The sequence below is a fragment of the Equus przewalskii genome, chromosome 15 (genome assembly GCF_037783145.1).
Source record: "Equus przewalskii isolate Varuska chromosome 15, EquPr2, whole genome shotgun sequence".
NCBI lineage: Eukaryota > Metazoa > Chordata > Mammalia > Perissodactyla > Equidae > Equus > Equus przewalskii.
Window position 1 is genome coordinate 77359062 of NC_091845.1, and position 21612 is coordinate 77380673.

Genomic DNA, 21612 nt, shown 5'->3' on the forward strand with positions numbered 1-21612 from the left:
AATTGGAGCATAATTTGTTTGGTAGCTCTATATTTTTATTTTTTATTCACCTGAGATGATACTTTATATAAAATATAAAACTTTTTTAAAGCATATAATCTTTTTGTTCTGAAGTCCTATTTAATTACTTAAATCTGAACCTACACTGCATGGATTTATATGTTTCTTAACATTTTAAAACTGCTTACATTTGCTATGTTTCTGTTTCCTTTTCATACAATATATTTTGCTGATTCTTTAATCTTTTCTGTTCCAAATATTTTATAACCTTATATAATTGCTTTTGTTGCTGATTTGTGTAACAAATAATAATAACCAACTTTATTTAGTGCTTACTTTGTCCTAGGCCTTGTTTTAAGTACTTTATGTTTTAACTTACTTAGTCCTCCCAGTAACCCTGTGAGGTAGATTCTGTTATCATCCCCACAATTCAATAACTTCTCCATAGTCACAACTAATAAATTATGATTTGAGCTCCTTCAGTTTGAACTGGATTAAATCAGAATTCTGACTCAGTCATCCCAATCTGTGCGCTTCCCCCTGTTCCTTCAGCCTCTTAGGCAGTCAGGTGTTGGAGCCCCTGTATGTATTGCACACTGTGCTCAGCACTGAGGCGCCCTGATGAGAAAGATGGTCCCTGCCCTTGGGAAACTCACTGACTGATAGAGTATAGGGAAGACGCATGGGTTTTGGAGTTAAGCTGGGCTCTGAAGGCCACTCCTCCTCTTGACAGTTGTATGACATTGGCCTCTTATTTAACTTTGCAAATGGGATAGAATCATGCTGCAGTGGCAGCAACACATCCTTGACAGAGGACAAACAGTCTGAGTAGCTGCAGCAGAGAGTGGACCAGTGTCCTTTTGTTCACAGGGCTGTCTTTTCTGTGGCTATGTTACTGAAGCTGTACTGAACTCTGGGGCAGTGAAAGCCTGGTAGCAGCATTCTGGACATAAACAGAGCTCCTGCCTCTGAGCTTGTGACCCTGCCTTGAATTCAGACTTGGGTTTGCATATTCCTGTAACAGATGTTGCAATAAAGTCCTTCTAACCACAAACTCTGTATTTTAGGTCACTTTTCTGATCAGTATGCCGGAAGGGCTGCTTTATACTGTCATTGAACTTTATTATTTGCTTTTAAGTATAACTTTATCCCTTCTTTTTAAGAACTTTTCATTCTAATTGGGAAAATAGAGCAAATGCATAAGATACATAATCTAAAACTACCTATGTAAATCTGAAACTAGCACCTGATTAGTATTAAGTAAGGAGGATAGACAATTCATACTACACAAATTGAGAGCAAGGAATGATCCCTGGGACCTGGGGGTGCTGACATTGTCAAGACCAGTATTGAAAGTTACAGTGTGATTGGGGAGAAGAACTGGTTAAAAGTTGTTAGATTTTACATTTAGAAGTTCTTTGAATTTTGAGAAGCCAGTTTTAGTAGAGTAGAAGAGAAGAAAATCAGATTGCAGAAAATTAAAGAATAAATAGATGAATGTAGTTTTTCTTGGGAAATGTATCAAAAGTGATCTTGCTCTACTGCTAAAAGACACAGGCAAATTCAAGCATGTACACGTGTGTGTGCATACACGAATGAATAATTTTTTTTACAAAACACTCATTTTAAAATATGGGTTTGTTAACATTGACATGGTTAGACCACTCTTTGGAGAAGTTTCGTGGTGGGGAAAAAAAAAGAGCTGAACCATCCTTCTCATCACATCGCCTATTCTCTCATTGGTGGCTCCTTTCAAAACTCAGCCAGGGCAGACCTCTCTAGCCCTTCACTCTGGGTTAGTGTCTCTCATGTGTGCCTGTAGCACCCTGTGGCTCTATCTGTCATGGCATTTGTCGTACTGTTTTATAGTCATCTGTTTATAGTTTCTGCATGTGGACTGTCAATACCTTAAGGCAAGGGCTGAATCTTTTTCAAGTTTGCGCATCCCAAGCACATGGCACGTTTTCTAGGACAAGTAGATGCTCAGTAAATGTTTGTTAAGTGAAAGATGGTAGCTCAGAGAGGGAGCCTATCAAATGGTGAGTCTTTTCCAAAATGGGAAAACCTATATATGGTTTAGATAGGGGAGAACAGACTAACAGAAATGGAGAAATTGAAGAGAGAACGGGGCTTACTGATACCAGATCAGTATCCTGGAGGATTCAGAAAGAGTGTCTTTAAAAGAAAAAGTGATGGAGTAAACTTTGGGAAAAAGAACAGTTCTTCCTTTGAAATATTATGGTGAACCATGTGAAATTGTTTTGTTTTTTATAGATCATAAGTAGTCAAATAACAGTAATATCATATATTTCAACCTAATATAAGGAAAAAAGGGTAGGGTATGTTGTTTTGAGGTGAGAAATTCAACAGTTCAGTTGAATTTACTAAATGGTAAATAGCATCTGCTATATGCCAGTGCCAGGTTCTGTACTAGGTGCCGATATCTAAAGTACTGGACGTCTGTGAAAAATTATGATGGCAGATGGTGGCAGGGGAAAAATTTATAACAGCTTATATGTAGAGTAACACCAGTGAATCAAGAGTAGCTAAATGACATGACTGTCAAATAGTAGTGAGGGCCGTGTTGATCTCTGATATGCAGAAATTATATAAAATATGCTTTGTTCCCTTCTTCTAATTCAGGGAAATAATAACCTAAAACACTGATTTTAAAACCAGATTTGAACAGGGAAGTCTTGGTGAAATTCAGTTCAAATTTAGTTTATTAGCACATTGTTAAGTTTTATATTCTTCAAAGGCAGAGAATTGTGGGGACTTTTTATGCATATAATGGAATCCTGGATGTTCTAGCTAAAATATTTCTGGATAACCTTAATTAAGTTGTATAACTGTTTCATAAGTATATCATAATGATCATATCCCAGATATTCCTTCTTTTCCATATTACCTTACATTCTGGTCATCTCTTCCGCTTCACATTCACTGCCTATTTTCAATGCGGAGATACTAAAATATTAAGGAATATCAACCAAAAACTAAACTAAAGCATTTCTCTATCTAAATTTCCTTAAGTATGTCTTTGATGGAAGATTTTGTTTTTTTGAATTCCCAAAACAAAGAAAAATGTTCTATATAGTGATAGGGAAATTGGTTATACAGGTTTATGGATTGGTGAAAACTCATCAGGCTATATCTACACTTAAAATCTGTTCATTTCACTGTATGTAAATTATAACTCAATAAAAAAGGAAGGAGCAAGGTGTTTAGTCAATTTTATTTGTATTTACTTCTTTCTGGTAGACAGGCCTGAAAAACACCTTGGATAATAGACCCAAGTAGTTACCTTACGCTAAGATGCTAAGATCCTACCATGAACTGGGTGACTTCTTATTTCCTAGGTTGAATTTAGGTCTTTGCTTCCATGGTGAAAAGAATTGATTGCAGAAGCTATATAAATTATTGAATATGCTTAGAGGTAGGTTGAGTACAGAAAATTTGAAAACTGCCATTTTAGGTTAGAAGGTATAAGCCACTGACATTTCAAAAGTGAATACAATTTGTTGGGTAATTCAAGCTGCCATACTATACAAAACAATATGTATAATGTTAATTGAATTATTGCTTTCAAAAGTAATGCATCATTAAATATAATTACTTTGGGAGGAATTGTCAATCATATATGGCTTTTTTAGTGTCTTAATTCTTTAGTCTAGTGAGTTGTGCCCATCCTTAGCTAGATTTTAACTATGTTGGTGGTTTGAATGAACATTTTTGAACCACTGTTTTAGAGCAATGTAGCCCATTCATTCTAGTCTACTTTTTATACAAATTCTATTTCTTAAAAACTTAACAGGAGTTTTGTGTGTTCTTTTACGTTCTTTAGGATGCACAGACAATTAGAACATTGACTCTTATCTCAAAAACCATTCAAACTTTGGGAAGCTGGGGGAGTCTGTCCAAAAGCAAGGTAAGTCTTCACATCTTTGGCCTTGTTTTCATACTTTTAAATGTTGTTATGCCCTATGATCCCTTCTTCCTCCTTCACTCCCTTCTAAATTAAAAGCAAAGCAAACAAAAAATATATAGATTCAAATGCAATAGCTGTCTTTTAGATAGATGTTATGTCTTAGTCACTTGTTAAAGAAGACAGTTCCATTTAAACTAATATATCTAAGAGGGGGAGATGCAAGAACCTTCTATTTGTTCCTACCATAGTCATCTAACAACTGTTGAAAGAAATCTTCAGCTCCAAGCCCTATAACTCTCTTGAAAAATATTTTTGAATCCTTTTAAGCCTTAATTGTCAGCTTAAAAACACAGCCCATTATGTTCCTAGTTCTCTACTTAACATATATAAATCCTGTTTTTTTTTCTTAGTCAAGTTTCAAAGAGTCATTCATGTGTGAGTTTTTCAAAATGTTTCAAGAAGAAGGATATATTATAGCAGTTAAAAAGGTATGATTGTTTTACTCTGGAAATATTAACATTTCTTATCATATAGCATTGGGGAAATAACATTTCTTGTTATTCCTATGAGTCAATCCCAAGTTTAAAAAAATTATAATGTTTAAACTGTCCATCAAATATAAAAAGGCTATCTTTTTCTTCCTTTCTCCTCCCATACAAAACTGTGGGTTTTTAAGCTGTGAAAATACCTTTTAGTATTTATTTAAATGCCTTTTAGTATTTAGAGTAAAATTCATTTAGATGAGTTTTATCAACAGCTCCGGTTACCAGTGTCTTAGTAACACAAATTACAAATATCTAGAGTTAGGGTTTCTTAACAGCAGCACTCTTGACAATTTGGTTGGATAATTCTTGTTGAGGGGCTGTCTTGTGCATTGTGTGTTTAGCAGCATCTCCTGGCCTCTACCAATTAGCATGCCCCCGGTTTTGACAACCAAAAATGTCTCTAAACATTGCCAAATGTCCCTTAAGGGATAAAATTGCCTCTCTGACTGAGAACCTCTGGTCTAGGAGTAAAGGCTTAATATGGTGCCTGATGTATAGTGGGCACTTAATTGCCGTAGTAAAAAATATATGAATTATTGCACATTTTATAAACAATATAAGTTTATCGTAGTAACCTGAGGAGAGTTACTATAAATTAAAATGTATAAAAACCTACAGTATATTCTATCCTAACATGGGGCCTACAACATAGAAAACTTGCTGTACTTAGAAGTTGAGAATGTTTGGAAAGAATTTCTAATTTCTTGAGTCTTTAGTTCTGAATCATCCTAAACAAAATGCAGCATTATTGTAAAACCCTAAAAATTTCTAAAGAAAAGTTGTTTTGAAGTACATCTAAACTTGGCTTGAAGAAAGTACTGTATCTTATCTTCACCGTTCTAACTTAATGAATGCAAATTAGCAAGGCCAAATTTTAAACATTTCATTCAATTTCTGTAGTATAATTTACAGTTGATATCTAAGAGTATATTTTGTTGAAATATATGTTTGTACTTTTAAAATTCTTACAGGAACTCAGTAAATAAAAATCATTTAAAAAATTAAAGTCCGTTGGAATTTTTTCATCTAGAATACTGCAAGTTCAACCAAAATTTTTTTAAGCAACCACTGAAGGCTTTTGAGGGGGAAATCTTTCAAAAGAATAGGCAAAGGAAAAGCTGCCCTTTTATTTTTAGGACATTGTTGAAACATTTGTGGGATAGCGTAGGCAGACTTTTGTTGGCAAGATTCTGATGTACTGTCTTTTGTTTTAGGGTTGTTTTTCTGTTTTTTTACGACCTAGGCTATGGTAGCATCTGATTTTTTCCCCCTGATATAATCAGAATATGTAGAGTTGGTAATGTCAGTGGGGGAAGTATTTAAGGGTGCCAACAGTTTAGTCTGCTCCTGATCTGCCCTGAGTCACCCACTCACATCCTGATGTGAGATGCAGCATAGTGCATTCTCCTGTCTCAGATTTGGTTCTAGACTCCTAAACTAGCATAGGATATTTTGCCCTAATATGAGAGAGGTTTTTAAAAAATTATTTACTAACTAAATCTGGATATGTGCAGTGCTAGAAATTGCGAAAGCTTATGAACCCCAATTTCTCATTTCGTACTGGTGTTCTCGCTAGTGGCATTGACCCCTGCTCCAAAGCAAAATAGATTATAATTCTGAATCTTGTACTATTCCCACAGAGTTTAGGAACAGTAACCTGGATAGGTCTATAAACAGAGTGACCATATAACGTAGCATCCAAACTTGGACACTTTAAAGAGTGGAAAGGAATACTTTTGGTTATGTTGGAAGCACAATTGTAGACAGGGACAGCCCTGAGCAAACTGAGACCTATATTCACCCTACCTACAGTCCATCTTAATTATTGTTTTCTTTAACTTTATATAACTGTATTTACCCTACACTTCCTTGTAAATATAACAAATAAATAATGTAATAATTATCATTAATAAATAAGAAATATTTGTCAAAGAAATAAATCAGTGCCTTCAGGCAAATACTAAGAAATGAAATATTCAAATAAGTCTGTTAAACTCCATTAGTGGATGGTCCATCTGTGAGAACTGAAGATGTGAGAAGACACTTCTTTAATTCCCTTGGATACTTGTTCTATATGACCCACATATAATGTGAAAGAAACTCTGTTCTTGTTCTTTCACTTACCAAATAAACTAGAAGTAAACGTTCCTTCCAGCAAACTAGAAGTAAATGTTCCACTGGAAAACCCCACAAGTGTTGGTTCTGGTGGGCAATCTATAGCCAGTCTTAGGAAAAAATGGCTTCGTCCACAAATTCTACTTTATATTAGGGCACTGGTGCCTCAATATCATTTTTATTGGCATGTACTTGGTTTTTGTTTGTTTTTTTAAGTCCTGAGTGGGACAACATAGAAAAGTAAAAAAAGAAACACCAAGAACTAAACAAATAGTTCATTTATGGGGCGAAATAGGATTCCTCTCTAAGAACAAGAGTTGTTCCTCAAACTACTATTTTCCCTTTCCCATGAAGAGACAGCCACATGCCAGGAAGCTTTTGACCAGGCAAGGTAGCATATTCATGAAACTAAATACTCTTCACTGGGTGGCTTGCCATTGCTAGAGATGGGTATTCTATATTTTCTTGAGCCACCACATTCCCACATTCTCCAAAGTAAGTTTATAAGTGGTGATTAGGTTTCCAGATTATTCTAGAGAACCCAATTACACGTCAGTCATAACTGTGAAATACTGTCTCTTAAGGCTGAAGTCAATTATAAATAATAGAAGTCAGCAAACTATTTTCTGCAAAAGGCCAGTAAGTAAATATGTTAGGCTATGCTGGCCACATAAGGGCTCTGCCACATATTCTTCTGCATTTTTATTTTTGTTTTTATAACGCTTTAAAAATGTAAAACTGTTCTTAGCTCATGGGCCTTACAAAAGCAGGCTTCAGGTTGAATTTGGCCCACAGAGCCATAGTTTGGTGATCCCTGACCTATAATATAGATTCAAATTCCTATATCCAAAATCTTTGGGACAAGAAGTATTTCAGAATTCAGTTTTTCAGAGTTTTGAAAGATAATAGGTATATGCCATGTACTATATAATACCCCCCAGTGAGGCCTGGAGTAGCACCCTGTAATCAAACACATTAATGTTTATGTAGCACAGTGTGTGAATATTCACAGTAAATGGGATAAATACAGACTATAAATAGCCTTACACCAGTTCAGGTTAAGTTATACCCCCAAATGAGTTTACTGCAAATCAAAAACAAAGCAAAAAAACTCTGTGTATTCAGAGCTTTATAGATTTCAGAATTGCAGGTAAGGGATTGTGGATTGAATTATTTCTACAGGGAAATACAGTCTGGGTTTTAATAAACTTTTAAAAATAAGCTTTTTGGAATCCCTGTCGTGTGTAAATTAGGGACTTCCTCTACAAATAAGTATGTGTTTTGCCTTACAAATTGCAATTTTGTGTATTCCTTAATAATGAAGAACTTTGTGATATTATCAACATTTAACATAAACTGATTTTATGATGTACCTTATCACAAAGTATAATATTTGCCCATTTTTCCGTTTAGTTCTTGGATGAAATTTCATCTACTGAAACTAAAGAGTCCAGTGGTACGAGTGAGCCTGTGCACCTGAAAGAAGGGTAAATTTAATGAAATTAGACAGTAAAGTCGTGTTTCAGTATAGATGTTAAGTAGCTCAAAGAGCATGGGTCTGGCAGTGAGGAATCTGGGTTTTTGTTCTGTGCTGGAACTGCCTAAGTACGTCAGTCAGGTAAGTCACCTCCCTATCCTATAAACTTTGCTACGAGGCAGGACTCCTTGTCCATACTGTCCTAGAGGTGTTTTATAAATGTAATGAGATTATGAGTATTAGAGTACTTTGAAAAAGTAACAACACTATTCAGTGTTAAAGTAGTGTTATCATTAGAAGGTAAAGGGGAACATCACTCATTTGGCCCTTTCAATCCTGGATAGCACAGTTATAAGTATTAAATTAATTAAAGATTTTATTCCCTCAGTGTGGCCAAAATAAATGCAAAAGTTTTAGATGGCCGGACATTTTCATTTACTTAATATAATCTTACACAACCTTTAATGTCATTTAAAATTAAAGGGCAAGTCTTTGTTTTAGATTAACTATTTTAATATGTGTAGCTAAATGTTTACATCTGTTGTTTTGGCAGTGAGATGTATAAAAGAGCTCAGGGAAGAACTCGGATTGGAAAAAAGAATTTCAAGAAACGGTGGTTCTGCTTAACAAGCAGAGAGCTCACCTACCACAAACAGCCAGGTAGTTGTGCTTATGCTCTATTGTGGGGTCTTTTCCTGGTTCTTGGTGAAGACTTCTTTTTTGTTGCTTAATGTGATTCTAGTGAACCTTTTCATTAATATTACTCTAGTTTATAGTTTCTCACAGTGATGCGTACACACTAAGAATGTAATAAATATTTGACAAGTGACACTGTGTAAATTATATTTTTTCACACACATGCTCTATTTTCTAAAAATCCATGGTAAAGCCCTACTGTGTAATCAATATATAAAGGCCTCTTAGAACTTGGAAGTTTCTTTAACTCACAGAGCCAAAGTGGTAAAAATCAATGTCTAATGAATGAGAGTATTTCAGTGGTTTGCTGGATAATGTCAGCCAAAAAGTCCCACAGACTGTGATTCCTATACAGTTATCAGATTCATTCTAGACTCTTGGCCAAGCTCACTCCAAGATGGAAATTTTAATAATTTGCCTCCTGAGAAAGCACAAATGGGCTGTCTATTTGGATAAAGGAGCCATCTTCCTACAGTGTGATTTGAGGCTTCAGAGAGGCAAAGTCTGTCCCTCAGTGGACTGACACACTGCTGAAAATCTCTGCCTTTTAAGTTTATTCCTATGGGATAAAGTGTTACCCATTAGCTCCTTCTCGTATGTTAGCAAGAAGAAGTTAGTGTCTAGATCATAGGTTATATACCGTAGAAGCCCTTTTATTTAAAAAGTGATTAGGATCCAAAGATGTTCACTTAGTCAAAAAGATCAGTTAAAGCAAGAATCAATTAAAGACAAACAAAAAGATGCATACATATCTTAAATACAATCAGCCCTTGGTATCCTCAGATTTCGCATCTGTGGATTCAATCAACCGTAGGTTAAAGGGTCTACAGTGGCCGTGTCTGTAATGAACATGTACAGACTTTGTTTTCTTGTCATTATTCCCTGAACAATGCACTGTAACAACTGTTTACATAGCATTTACATTGTATTGGGTATTATAAGTAATCTAAAGATGGTTTAAAGTATAAGGGAGGATGTGTGTAGTTTAAACGCAAATATTACACCATTTTATATAAGGGACCAAGGATTTTGATATCTGCGAGAGTCCTGGAACCAATCCTCAGCAGATGCCGAGGGATGACTATGTTTACGTATTTGTTTACCAATCTTTTGATAGAGATCCAAGATCTTTTCTTTGAATATGAATCTATAGATTGGCTTTCCCATTTGTCTTTCTTGTGCAAATATGCCACTAATGCATCAGTTTTCAGTGTGATTTCTCCAAAGTGAAGCTAGAACTTAAATACTTGTAAAGTAACCCGAGTACAGGATCCTTTTAGATTTTCGTGATAGTCACCCTAATCTTTTACGGCTCTCTCACCCCCATATAAATCAACTTTATTTGCGTTGGTTTGGGTCTCCTTTTTTGAGGTTCTTCAGAGCACTTGCCTGATTTTCAAATAAATAATAAACCTCTGAGTAGGGGGCACTTATTTTGTCATTTTATATATGTTTAAGTAAATTATAATTACAACATGGGAAAAGGGCATAAATAGGTTTGGTGACAAACCCAACGGACTTGGTAAGCAAAACAGCCTAACCAGTGGAAACAGACACATGCAGGCTAAATAGATAGTAGCCTGGCAACCACGAGCATTCAGCATCCCATGAGCATCATTTGCTACAGAGGAAATGAAGTCTCCATTAATCCATCAAATCTGTTAGGTGCAGCTCTATTAAGAGAGCTTCTGCTATAAATTCTGAAATGATAAAACAAACACCAGACATAGGGTACTTTCGAGAGAATGTAGACTCAGTTAAGTAGAGTGCTTCAGTGGAGATTCTCGAAGAATAGAGAATAAGAAAAACTTTTTGTTTTATAATTCCTTAGAATGGCTTAGGCAAAATGACTACATATGTCCAAATATATTAGTAAGACATAAGCCAAATGCATTTTATTTTTCAGTACTCAGATAATTTGTTATGGCATATAGTTAAATGACTAAAGATCAGTAGGCTACATACTTGCCCTTCCAGACAGCATCTTTTTAAGCTAAGTGTATTTTGAATGCCTTAGAAGTTATAGCTTATGTTGAATACTGTATAAGTGCTCTCGCATATATAGCAGCATTTTAGAAATAGCTATCATAATGTGCTAATTATGTTTACGTTAACAGTACATTGAAATAAAATTTAAGTCATTCTCCGTGAATAAATTAGCTATTTTTTCCTCATTTAAAGCATTTTCTAATCTAAACCAATATTCTAAAGTCTTTTTTGGTTTAAGACTTTAAGAATCAGATGATAGCTTTGTACCCTTTCTGCTAGAAAAATGCACAAGCTAGACCCAAAATTTTGCATATGATTTCAGGGAGTTCGTAGATCCAGAGTCCATCCAGAGTCCTAGAGAACTTCTTTTCTGTTCGGTGATCTTAGAAGGATAACGTTCTACAGAATGATTAGGCTGCCCTAGGTATAAAATGGACATGTTAGAAGTTACATTGTTTCGAAGCCTTAAGAAATTTAACGTGTTGGAATGACATTGGAGAATGAGCTCTGTTATATGAAATTTTGAGATTTACCAAAGCCTACAGTTTTAAGCATCCATGCTTTTTAACTATTTTGATGGATTTTTCCAAAATGTATTACATGCTTCCCTGCCTTCTAAAAGAGTTCATTGAACGTAAGTTAACATTTTCTAGATGACTTTGGGCTGTAATTGATAAATATTAATTATTATGTAGTGCTCTGATTTGGTGATGTTTTCAGGGCTGCTTATGGGTGTGTGCAGCTGTTTACTCCCCAGCTAAATGCCTTGGACTGCTGTGCTTTTTTGTGCTCCTGTGTTTGCTTTATACAGTTTTTCTCCATCCCCTTTATGTTCCAGGCTGTCACCTTAAATTTCTTGTGCTGTCAGTGAATTGTAATATGTAACATCTCACTCCCACCTCCGTCACCCATCTCTGTTTTTTACTGCTAATATACTATGAGTGAGAATGCAAGCACTGTGTGTGTTAAAATTATGCATAAGATTTAAAGGCTTTGATTGAAGACTTCAGGACTTTTCCCTGTGAATAAAGTACATGGGCTTTGGATTCTCTGTTTGGTGGCTCAGCAGATGTTTTGCTTACTTCGTGTTTCCTTGCTGTTTTCTGGACAGCCTAGACGGCTAGTTAAGTCTCTTGCTACACTTCCTGTTTGACTTTGGTGTCTGAAAGAGTGCCTCCCAAATTTCCCGTAACATAGCTCTAAATCATTGAGTCTTTTACTCTCTCCTCTTACTGGACACGAGTATTCTGAATCAAGTGTTGTTTCTCCCACTTAGAATCAAAATAATATGGTCTTTTCCCAATTTACTGGCAAAGGAACTAATAGAATTTTCTCAATTTTAAGAGTTTATCTCAAATAAGTTATTACATTTTTGATGCCTGCTCATTGCTACTAAGCAATGGTAAGCAACTGATCTTCAATACAACTACATTAATGTGTGGCAAATGAATATTATAGGGCACTCAGTCAGCTATCAGTCATGATTACCTTGACAGTTTTTATGGATCTGTGTGCTTGTGATTATGATTTTATGTTGCTATATTGTAATGTAGTCATCTTCTCCTAGTAAAAGTTCTCCTAGTTGTATGCAGAATCAAACAAATTGTTGATGTTCCAGCCTCTTCCTGTCTCATCCAGCCTCATCTTTTGCATTCTCCATGGGTTGTTTCACAAGACCAGATCTTGCAGTTCCTTTAACTTGTGCTCTTTTACGTTTATGCTTTTGCATGAGTTCTACCTAGAAATCCCTTACTTTCCTTCTTCACCTGTGTAATTTATTGTCCTTTAAGCCTCAGATCAAGTGTCAGCTCTTTGTGGAAGTCATTTATAAGCCACTAGCCACCTCAGCTGAGCTATTCCATTACTGTGTTTCTTTATCACTTTAGTGATAACTTCAGTCACACTCTGTGGTCCTTACTTTTGTCTATCTCTTTCCCTAGTCTTTAAGATCCTCAATAGTAGAGACCATGTTTTTACTAACTTTATTAAGGCATTTAGTAAATATTTTAATAAATGGTGTTCTTCAAAGAACACTGTGTCTTCTAGATATGCTATCATCTGAGTTACTTTAAGAACCACTGCTCTAGGTGGAACACATTCTGTGTTCTCCACACTTCGTTAGATATCGTCTACTTTTGGGAGACCTGATGTGCACACATACATACGTTATAGCCTACACAACTTCCATGTGATATAAAATGTTCTAGCTCATATTGCCTATGGACAGTATAGAAGAAGCTTCCAAGATGTTTTAAACATAAATTTCAGTACATTTAGGTTGACTAGGTTTTCGCCTGCTCATGTTTTCACACACAGTGCTCTACAGTATTTTTTTCTTTGATAGCTAAAGAACATCATTGATTCAATCATTCATTCATGCAACAAATATTTTATTGAGTGCCTGCTATATGCCAGGTGCTGTTCTAGGCTCTGGAGAAAACAGTAGTGACCAAAACATACCAAAATCCTTGCCCTCAGGGATCTTATGGTTTAGTAGGGATAGATGATAAAAAAACAAATTATATAGTATGTTGGATAATAAACGTGATAGACAAAAATAAAGCAGGGAAGGGAAATAGAGAATGATGGGCTCAATGAGGAGAGCTGCAATATTAAAAAGTCTAGCCAGGGAAGGCTTTACTAAGAAAGTAACATTTGTGCAAAGACCTAAAGATGATGAGGTAGTGAGCCATGTGGATATTTGGGGTAGTAGTGACACAGGCATAGCTCAGAGCCAGTATAGAGATCCCCAAACAGAAACCTGGAGTATTCAAGAAACAAGAGAAAGCTCTTGTGGGTAGGGAAAAAAAAATGAGTAAGGGGATAGTCATAGAAACTGAGGTCAAAAAGGATCACAGAGGAGCTAGATATTATAGGGCTTTGTGGGCCGTTGTAAGACTTTTCCTCTGAGTAAGATGGAAAGGCATTGGAGAGTCTTAAGCAGAAGAATGACATTGTTTGACTTATGTTTTAATAGGATCAATCGCTCATACCATGTGGAGAAGAATGGAGGGGCAAGGAGACCAGTTTTAAGAGGCTATTGCAGTAATCCAGGGGAGAGAAGATAATAGCTTGGACCAGTTGGTAGCAGTGCAGGTGGTAAAAAGGGATCACATTCTGGATCTATTTTAAAGATAGTACTCACAGGATTTGCTAGAGGATCAGATATCAAGAGTGAGAGAAAGAGGCAAGTCAAGGATAAGTCCAAGGATTTGGGTTTATGCAACTAGACTGATGAAATTTCCTTTTAAAAAGTAGACATGTGAGGTCTAGTAATAGTAAAGAAGCTTGTATTAGACTAACTCTTTCATAGATAACACAAGTAAACTTTAGGCAGAATATATAAAACAATTCTCTGAAGAATTTGACCCTCAAAAGATGGGAACCATGCTGGGTGAGATTTATGTTTATATGACTTCTCCCCCTGGAAGCGCTCCCAGCCTATGCAGTATGAGGTGGCTAGAATTCAAGCATAAAAATGCAGTTTTAGTATCTATCCTAAGAACCTGAAATCAGCAATTCCGAAAGTTCCATGCACCCCTACGTTCATCGCAGCATTATTCACAATAGCCAAGTCATGGAACCAACCTAAGTGCCCAGCAACTGATGACTGGATAAAGAAGATGTGGTATATATATACAATAGAATACTACTCAGCCATAAAAAAGGACAAAGTCGTCCCATTCACAACAACATGGATAGACCTTGAGGGTATTATGTTGAGTGAAATAAGCCAGACAGAGAAAGACGAACTCTGTATGACTCCACTCATAGGTGGTAGTTAACATATGGACAAAGAGAACTGATTGGTGGTTACCAGGCGAAAGGGGGATGGGGGAGGGCACTAGGGGTGAAGTGGTGTACCTACAACAAGACTAATAATGATGTACAACTGTAATTTCACAAGGATGTTAACTTTCATAACCTTAATAAAAAAGAAACTGCAGTTTTATTGGCTTGAGATGTCAAAGGACAGAGTTAAAGGCTGCCAGAGAAGCTGGAAATTAGGAGATAAAAAGGAGGAGCCCTCCAGTCTGCATATGAACTCCTGTGAAATCCTTAGCTGACTCTTGAACTGCTCATGCAAAGGGAAACTTCAAAGAGACTAGTGAAAAGCAGTAACTGGAAAGATTTAAAAAGATGAGCAGAGATTTCAACCTTTTTCCTCCTTAGGAGAGACAGAGTTTGAAATTTTAGAAGGGCTCAGTAAACACCTGGGATTTTCATTGAAATCTCAAAAGGTGATTTGAGATGGCTCAGGATTAAAGACTATGTCCTAGGATTAAGAATAAACAAAATGTAGTATAAATAAAGTATACAACCAAGCCTCAGGGTGATCAACTAGTGATGTAACTGTTCAAGGGAAGTAACTGAATCCACATCTACAATGTATCATTTGTAATGTCCATTATACACTGAAACATTAACAAGTTTGAGAAGAAACAGGAAAATATGATACATAGTCAACAGAAAAAGCTATCAATAGAAGTAGATCCCTATATGATTTACATCTTGGAATTAGCAGATAGGAACTTTAAAGCTGTTATAAATATTTCAAGAATTTAATGGAAAAGATAGTCATAATGAGTAAAGAGATGGGAAATTTCAGCAAAAGAAAAAATAGAAACTATAAAAATAAATCAAATGGAAATCTAGAATTGAAAGGTACATTATCTAAAAATGAAAAATTCATTGGATGGGCTTAACAACAGATTGGAGATGTCAGAAGAAAGATTGAGTGAACTTGAAGACAGAACAATAGAAAATATCCATTCTAGGAACACAGAGAAAAAAGATTTTAAAAAAAAGAATAGAACTTCATTGACTCATGGAACCATATCAGGCAGTCTAATATATACATGGTTGGTGTCCCAGGAGAGTAGAGAAAGAGTGGAGCAGAAAAAATATTTAAAGAAATAGTGGCTTAAAATTTCCCAAATTTGGTGAAAAACATGATCTTACAGATCTAAGAAGCTCAGTGAACACTAAGCATGATAAATACAGAGAAAATCACACTTAGACATATAATAATCAAACCAGAGATAAAGAGAAAAGTCTTAAAAGCAGAGGAACCAAAGACAAATTGCATACAGGAGAACAGCAGTGCAATTCACAGCTAACTTTTCAGGCAAGAAGCAACCGAAGCCCAAAGACAATGGAATGACATCTTTAAAGTGGTGAAAGAAAAAGGTTCTCGACCTAGAATTCTAGTGAAAATTTCCTTCAGAAATGAAAATATCCTTTAGATAACATGAAAGCTTGGAGACTCCATTGCAAGCAGCCTTGCCCTATAGGAAATGCTAAAGGGAATTCTTCAGGCTGAAGAAGTGGAACAACACCAGATGGAAACTTAGATCTACAGGAAGAAATGAAGAGCCCTGGAAGTGACACACATGCACGTAAATGTGTAAGAATGTCTTTTCTCTTTTCTCAATTTCTTTAAAGAGTAATTGTTTAATGCAAAATTTGTAACATTGAATTGTAGAGTTTATAACAAATCTAGATGTAAAATATATGACAATAGTAGCACAAGAGAAGAGAATGGAGTAAATTATTGCAAGGATCTTATATGAAGTGACAAATAATTTTCAGTAGATTGTAATGAGTTGAGTGTATATTATAATCTCTAGAACAAAACTTTTTTACAAAAAGTATAACCTATCCCCTCTCCTCCTGCCCAATAAATAAATAAATATAGCAGAAGAGGAAGAACAAAGGAGCAAAAATTAGATGGGACAAATAGAAAACAAATAGCAAAATGATAGCTTAAACCTAGCCATGTCAATAATTACAGTAAATGTAACATCATATCTATGATCAGGAACAAAGCAAGGATTATCCACTTTCATCAGTTCTAGTTAACATTATACTAGAGATTGTAGCCAATGCAATAAGACCAAAAAAAGAAAGAAAAGAAAAAGCATACATAGTTACATAGAAACTCCTAAGGAATCTTCGAAACAACTGCTTGAACTAAGAAGTGAATCTAGGAAGGCCTTTGGGATACATAATTCATATATACAAATCAACTGTACTTCTATAAACTAGCAGCAAACTGTTAGAAAATGAAATTTTTAAAAATCCCGTTTACACTAGCAGCTCCCTTCAAAAAACATAAAATACTTAGGAATGAATTTAACAAAAGAAGTACAAGACTTCTGTGCTGAAAACTACAAAGTATTGCAGAGATAAAGCAAAGAAGACCCAAATAAAGGAGGCATACATCAGGTTTTTGTGGATTTGAAGATTCAGTATTTTTTAAGAAGTCACTTCTCAGATTCATCTTGATTTTAACACAGTCCTACTCCAATTCCCAACAAGCATTTTTGTAAAAGTTGACAAGTTGATTGTAAAATTTGTATGGATGGAAAAACAAAAGACTTAACATAGCCAAAGCAATGTTGAAAAAGAACAAAGTTGGAGGACTGATTTTAAGACTTAACAGTATTCAAGACTGTACTTTTGGCATAAGAGCTAGAGATATCAATGAACAGACAAGAATCCAGAAAGACACACGTATTCATGGTCAGTTCAGTTCTGACAAAGATGTCAGGACAATTCAATAGCAAAAGAAAAGGCTTTTCAACAAATGGTGCTGGAACAACTGGATAAACATGGAGGGAAAATGAACCTCACTCCACCTCACACTACACACAAATTTTAATTGAAGATGAGAAAATCATAGGCCTCAGTGAAAACATAGGAGAACACCTTTGCAACCATGGAGTATGCAAGGATTTCTTCGAGAGTACATTAAAAGCACTAAGCAGTTTTTAAAAAAGATAAATTGAACTTCATTAAGATAAAAATTTTCCTATATTTTTCCCTTTCTTCATAATATCACCCCGTTTTCTCTTTTCTTTTTTGTTGTTATAGTGGATGTAAAATGTATTACTTGGCACTTAAAATTTTTCAAGGTTGTTGCAGTTATATTGAGTTTCTTTAAAGCATAAGCAAGTGTTTTTCACCAAATCTGGGAAGTTTTTTTACTTATTTCTTCAAATATTTTTTCTGTCTCTTTTCTTTCCTTCTAGGACTCCAATTATACTTATGTTGGCATGCTTGATATTATCTCACAGATCTCTCTGGGACTCAGTTTGTTTTTCTTAATTCTTTTTTTTTCTAACCCTCCCCCCCAGCTCTCTGTGTCCCTTGACTCTGGCCTGAAGCACTCTTCTAACCACTCCTACTCTACCTAATATTTATGTCTTTTGTCAGTCTTCCCAGACCTAAATGCAGACTTCTTTAGGGGCCTCGTATGTTCTGTTTACTACTGTATCCCAAGTTGTTAAAACAGTATCTAGTATATTGTAGACATTCAATGTATGATAGTTGAATTAAGTGACTGTCCTTTAAAAGAAAAAATTGTATATCACATCTGCTTGAATTACACAAATTTTTTATTTTACCCCAGGAACCAAGCTTAGCAAATATTCTGTGTTGACCTCTCTATTCAAGTCAGAAAACCTTTATTAACCAAATAATTGTTTTGGCCAAAAAAGCTATACATTAATCCATGGACTGATATAAAATGTAAACCTCCAGCACTTCAATCTACATGTCATTAAAGCAAAGCAAAGTTTGGGGGCAAAAAATGCAGAGCTTTGATTTCCAGGAACATTACCAAACGACCAGAAAAAGTCATAATTATATTTGCTTATAGTTTCTATGACTATCTGAGATATAGTCTATTCTCAGGTAAATCATATGTTGAATTGCCCCATGTCCTCATGCGATATTATTGTGGAGCTCCGTTAGCAAACTCAAATTTCCAAATTCTTAAATTAAGGATTCACTCTACCAAATAAAGTTTTTACTTTTGCTCCCTGTATCCTTAGAGTAAATTTGGTAGCTCTAGTCAGCTGACCAGCCTGTATGTGATAGTAATGAACAATTTTTCAATTTAAAATCATTGTTTTGAGAATTAATCTCTTAATTAAATATTATATTGGCAAAACAGAAAAATCCACTTAGGTACAGTCAGATTCACTGCTCGTGTAATAACTAGTTGAAAGAAAATTCCATGTCTCAGCAAGTTTTGAATAGCCCTCTATTGCTAAATATATTATTTTTTTCAGTCCCCTTATAATTAATGTTGCAAAATGTTATAATGTTTTCTACATAGAGTTCAAATTTATTCCCATATTTTTCCTTGAAAATGTTTTAATTTTATATTGAAAAAAGTAAAGAGGAAGTCATTTTAGAGAAAGCAATCAAAATTCATCTGTTCTATAAAGCAAAGAATATTTATTATGTACCATTTGGAAATCTATTTGTTACTTATACTTCTCGCATCAAGAGGATGAGCTTAAACCTTGCAGAATTAACCTCTCACTTTTGTAATTCTGATGGAAATTATTTTAATTTTGTTCTACTACTTTTATTATTTAGGCAAAGATGCAATTTATACAATTCCAGTGAAAAACATTCTTGCTGTGGAAAAACTGGAAGAGAGCTCTTTCAACAAGAAAAATGTAAGTTATATAAATAATTATTCAAAGCTTTTTAAACGTATATATTACTTAGTTGAAATTTTTCAAGAGGTTTTGTTTTTAGCATTTGCCATTGATCATTGATACTTTATAATTGCTGGCTAGAACTCTGTTTTAAAATTGTCCATTATTATTGATGGCTATATAGTCTGCCTAACCTATTAACTTAAAGGTACTTTTCTTAATACTTCCTGTTATCAGACTTCTCAATTTGACATTCAGATCTTTAATAGTATAGTCGCAACCAATCTGTCAACCTTGTTTTCTGCTACCACTTAGTACATACCATACACTCAGACCAACCAAGACAGTTTCCTTGTTTCTCTGTAGTTCCCCACTGCTTTGCCTTTACTCATACTTTGTCCTCCATCTGAAATTCCCTCCCTTTATTCCTATTTGTGTGATAGTCCATCCCTTTCGACATGTGTAGCTCCTAAAAATTCTGTTCTATTGTACTGCTTAATACTGTGTGACTCAGATTATCCTGGGGACTAACTTGCTTGAAAAGTAACAATTCATAAAACACTTGAGCGGCAGTTATCTAGCCAAGCAAATTGTATTTCTGTGATATACCTTTTCCTGTTTGGTACTATGTGTTGGTTTTTAGACTCTGTCACTAACTTTTTATCCTAATTGTCTATGAAGATGTTCCAAGTAATACATACGGAGAAACCACTCTACGTCCAGGCAAATAATTGTGTAGAAGCTAATGAATGGATAGATGTGCTCTGCAGGGTGAGCCGATGCAATCAGAACAGGCTCAGTTCTTATCATCCCTCTGCGTATCTAAACGGAAGCTGGCTCTGCTGTCAGGAGACCAGTGAAAATGCTCACGGCTGCAAGCCATGTACTGCGTAAGTTTCCTTCTGATTAAAAAGCAGTGTTTGAATGTCATGTATCCTTACGGTGGAATAGTATTCAGCCATAACATGGGAGGAAGTCCTGATACATGCTACAACACGAATGAACCTTGAAAACATGCTAAGTGGATGAAGCCAGACACAAAGGCCATATACTATGTGATAACATTTATATGAAGTGTCAGAATAGGTAGATTCATGGAGACACAAAGAGATTAATGCTTGTAAGGGGCTGGAGGGAGGAAGGAATGGGGAGTGCTAATGGATACAGGGTTTCTTTTAAGGGTGATGAAAATGTTCTCAACTAAATAGTGGTTGGCACAAGTCAAAAAATGGGCAATGTTTAAATAGATGCACAAGCCTGAGCAAGAGAAGGGTTTAGCATTCTTTTTCTAATTGTATGGAACAGCCATGATAGCCCTGTAGACTTCAGAAGTAATGTATTGCTTTTGTGACGGGGTAAGGGTTATGAAAATGATTTCATTTTAAAAGTGCCCTCCTTTTGATTAGAATCATATGATGACTAAATCTCTTTTGGACCCATTTTATTTAATTATCAAATGAGACTAGATTTCTGAGGTTCCTTTTGCAAAATTCTGTGGTTCTTTTTTTTAGTCTCAAACCATCGAAAGTCTTTGACATGTTAACGAAGTGAAATTTTTCCAATGTCTTTAATTTCATTTTTACCATAGAGGTGTCCCTGCAGACATCCAAATAGATATCGATGAAGACAGAGAAACAGAAAGAATTTATTCCCTTTTTACTCTCAGTTTACCTAAGCTACAGAAAATGGAAGGTAAATACAACTAAAATAAATATTTTTATATAACCATGATCCTTCATTACCAGTTCCTGAAGTATTGCTTTAGCATTATCTCTAAGTTGAAAATACTCGTAGATTTACCAAAATGTTACTTCTATGAAAGTTGACAGACACCCAAAGGGGGCTTTTTCATAGATATTCATGAAGTAAAAATACTATTTTTGCATAAGTGTGATGATCATAATTAATAAAATGAATGTATTTTGGTTATCTATGCATTGCTAGGGGAAATATCCCCAACTTGAGACTCTTGAAAAGTTCTTATTTATGCTACAAATTACATTTATGGAATTTAGTTGTCTGATCAGAGATTTTGCTGCTCCTTGTAGAGGCTTGTGGAACTATAGCAGTCTATCAAGGACCACAGAAAGAGCCTGATGATTATTCTAACTTTGTAATCGAGGATTCTGTAACAACCTTTAAGACAATTCAGCAAGTAAAAAGCATCATAGAGAAGCTAGATGAACCTCATGAAAAGTATAGGAAGAAAAGATCAAGTAGTGCAAAATATGGGAGCAAGTAAGTATTTTTAAGATCCTTTAAACACAGTTTCAGATTGCGTCTACTACTCTGTACTCACACCTGAATGCAGGCCTCCTGCCACACCTTCCTCTTTCAAGACCCAGCTCAGAGCCTTTCTCTTGTGCGAGAGTTTCCCTGGCCATCACGCAGTGATCTTTCTTTTCA

The 21612-nt window shown here is 35.3% G+C and overlaps 1 protein-coding gene across 3 annotated transcripts in view; it reads left to right on the forward strand.

Moving 5' to 3' along the window:
• Nucleotides 1-21612, forward strand: part of RASA2 (RAS p21 protein activator 2) — a 109204-nt gene that overhangs the window by 82997 nt on the left and 4595 nt on the right. The window contains exons 16-24 of one of the 3 annotated variants that reach the window (XM_070577574.1): nt 3845-3928; nt 4339-4416; nt 8002-8075; nt 8619-8725; nt 11373-11384; nt 19142-19224; nt 19888-20096; nt 20795-20898; nt 21255-21444. In XM_070577574.1, the coding sequence (XP_070433675.1) occupies nt 3845-3928; nt 4339-4416; nt 8002-8075; nt 8619-8725; nt 11373-11384; nt 19142-19224; nt 19888-20096; nt 20795-20898; nt 21255-21444 (941 nt within the window). Of the gene's footprint in view, nt 1-3844; nt 3929-4338; nt 4417-8001; nt 8076-8618; nt 8729-11372; nt 11385-19141; nt 19225-19887; nt 20097-20794; nt 20899-21254; nt 21445-21612 lie in introns of all 3 variants that reach the window. The other 2 variants (XM_070577575.1, XM_070577577.1) reach the window with 2 other exon arrangements.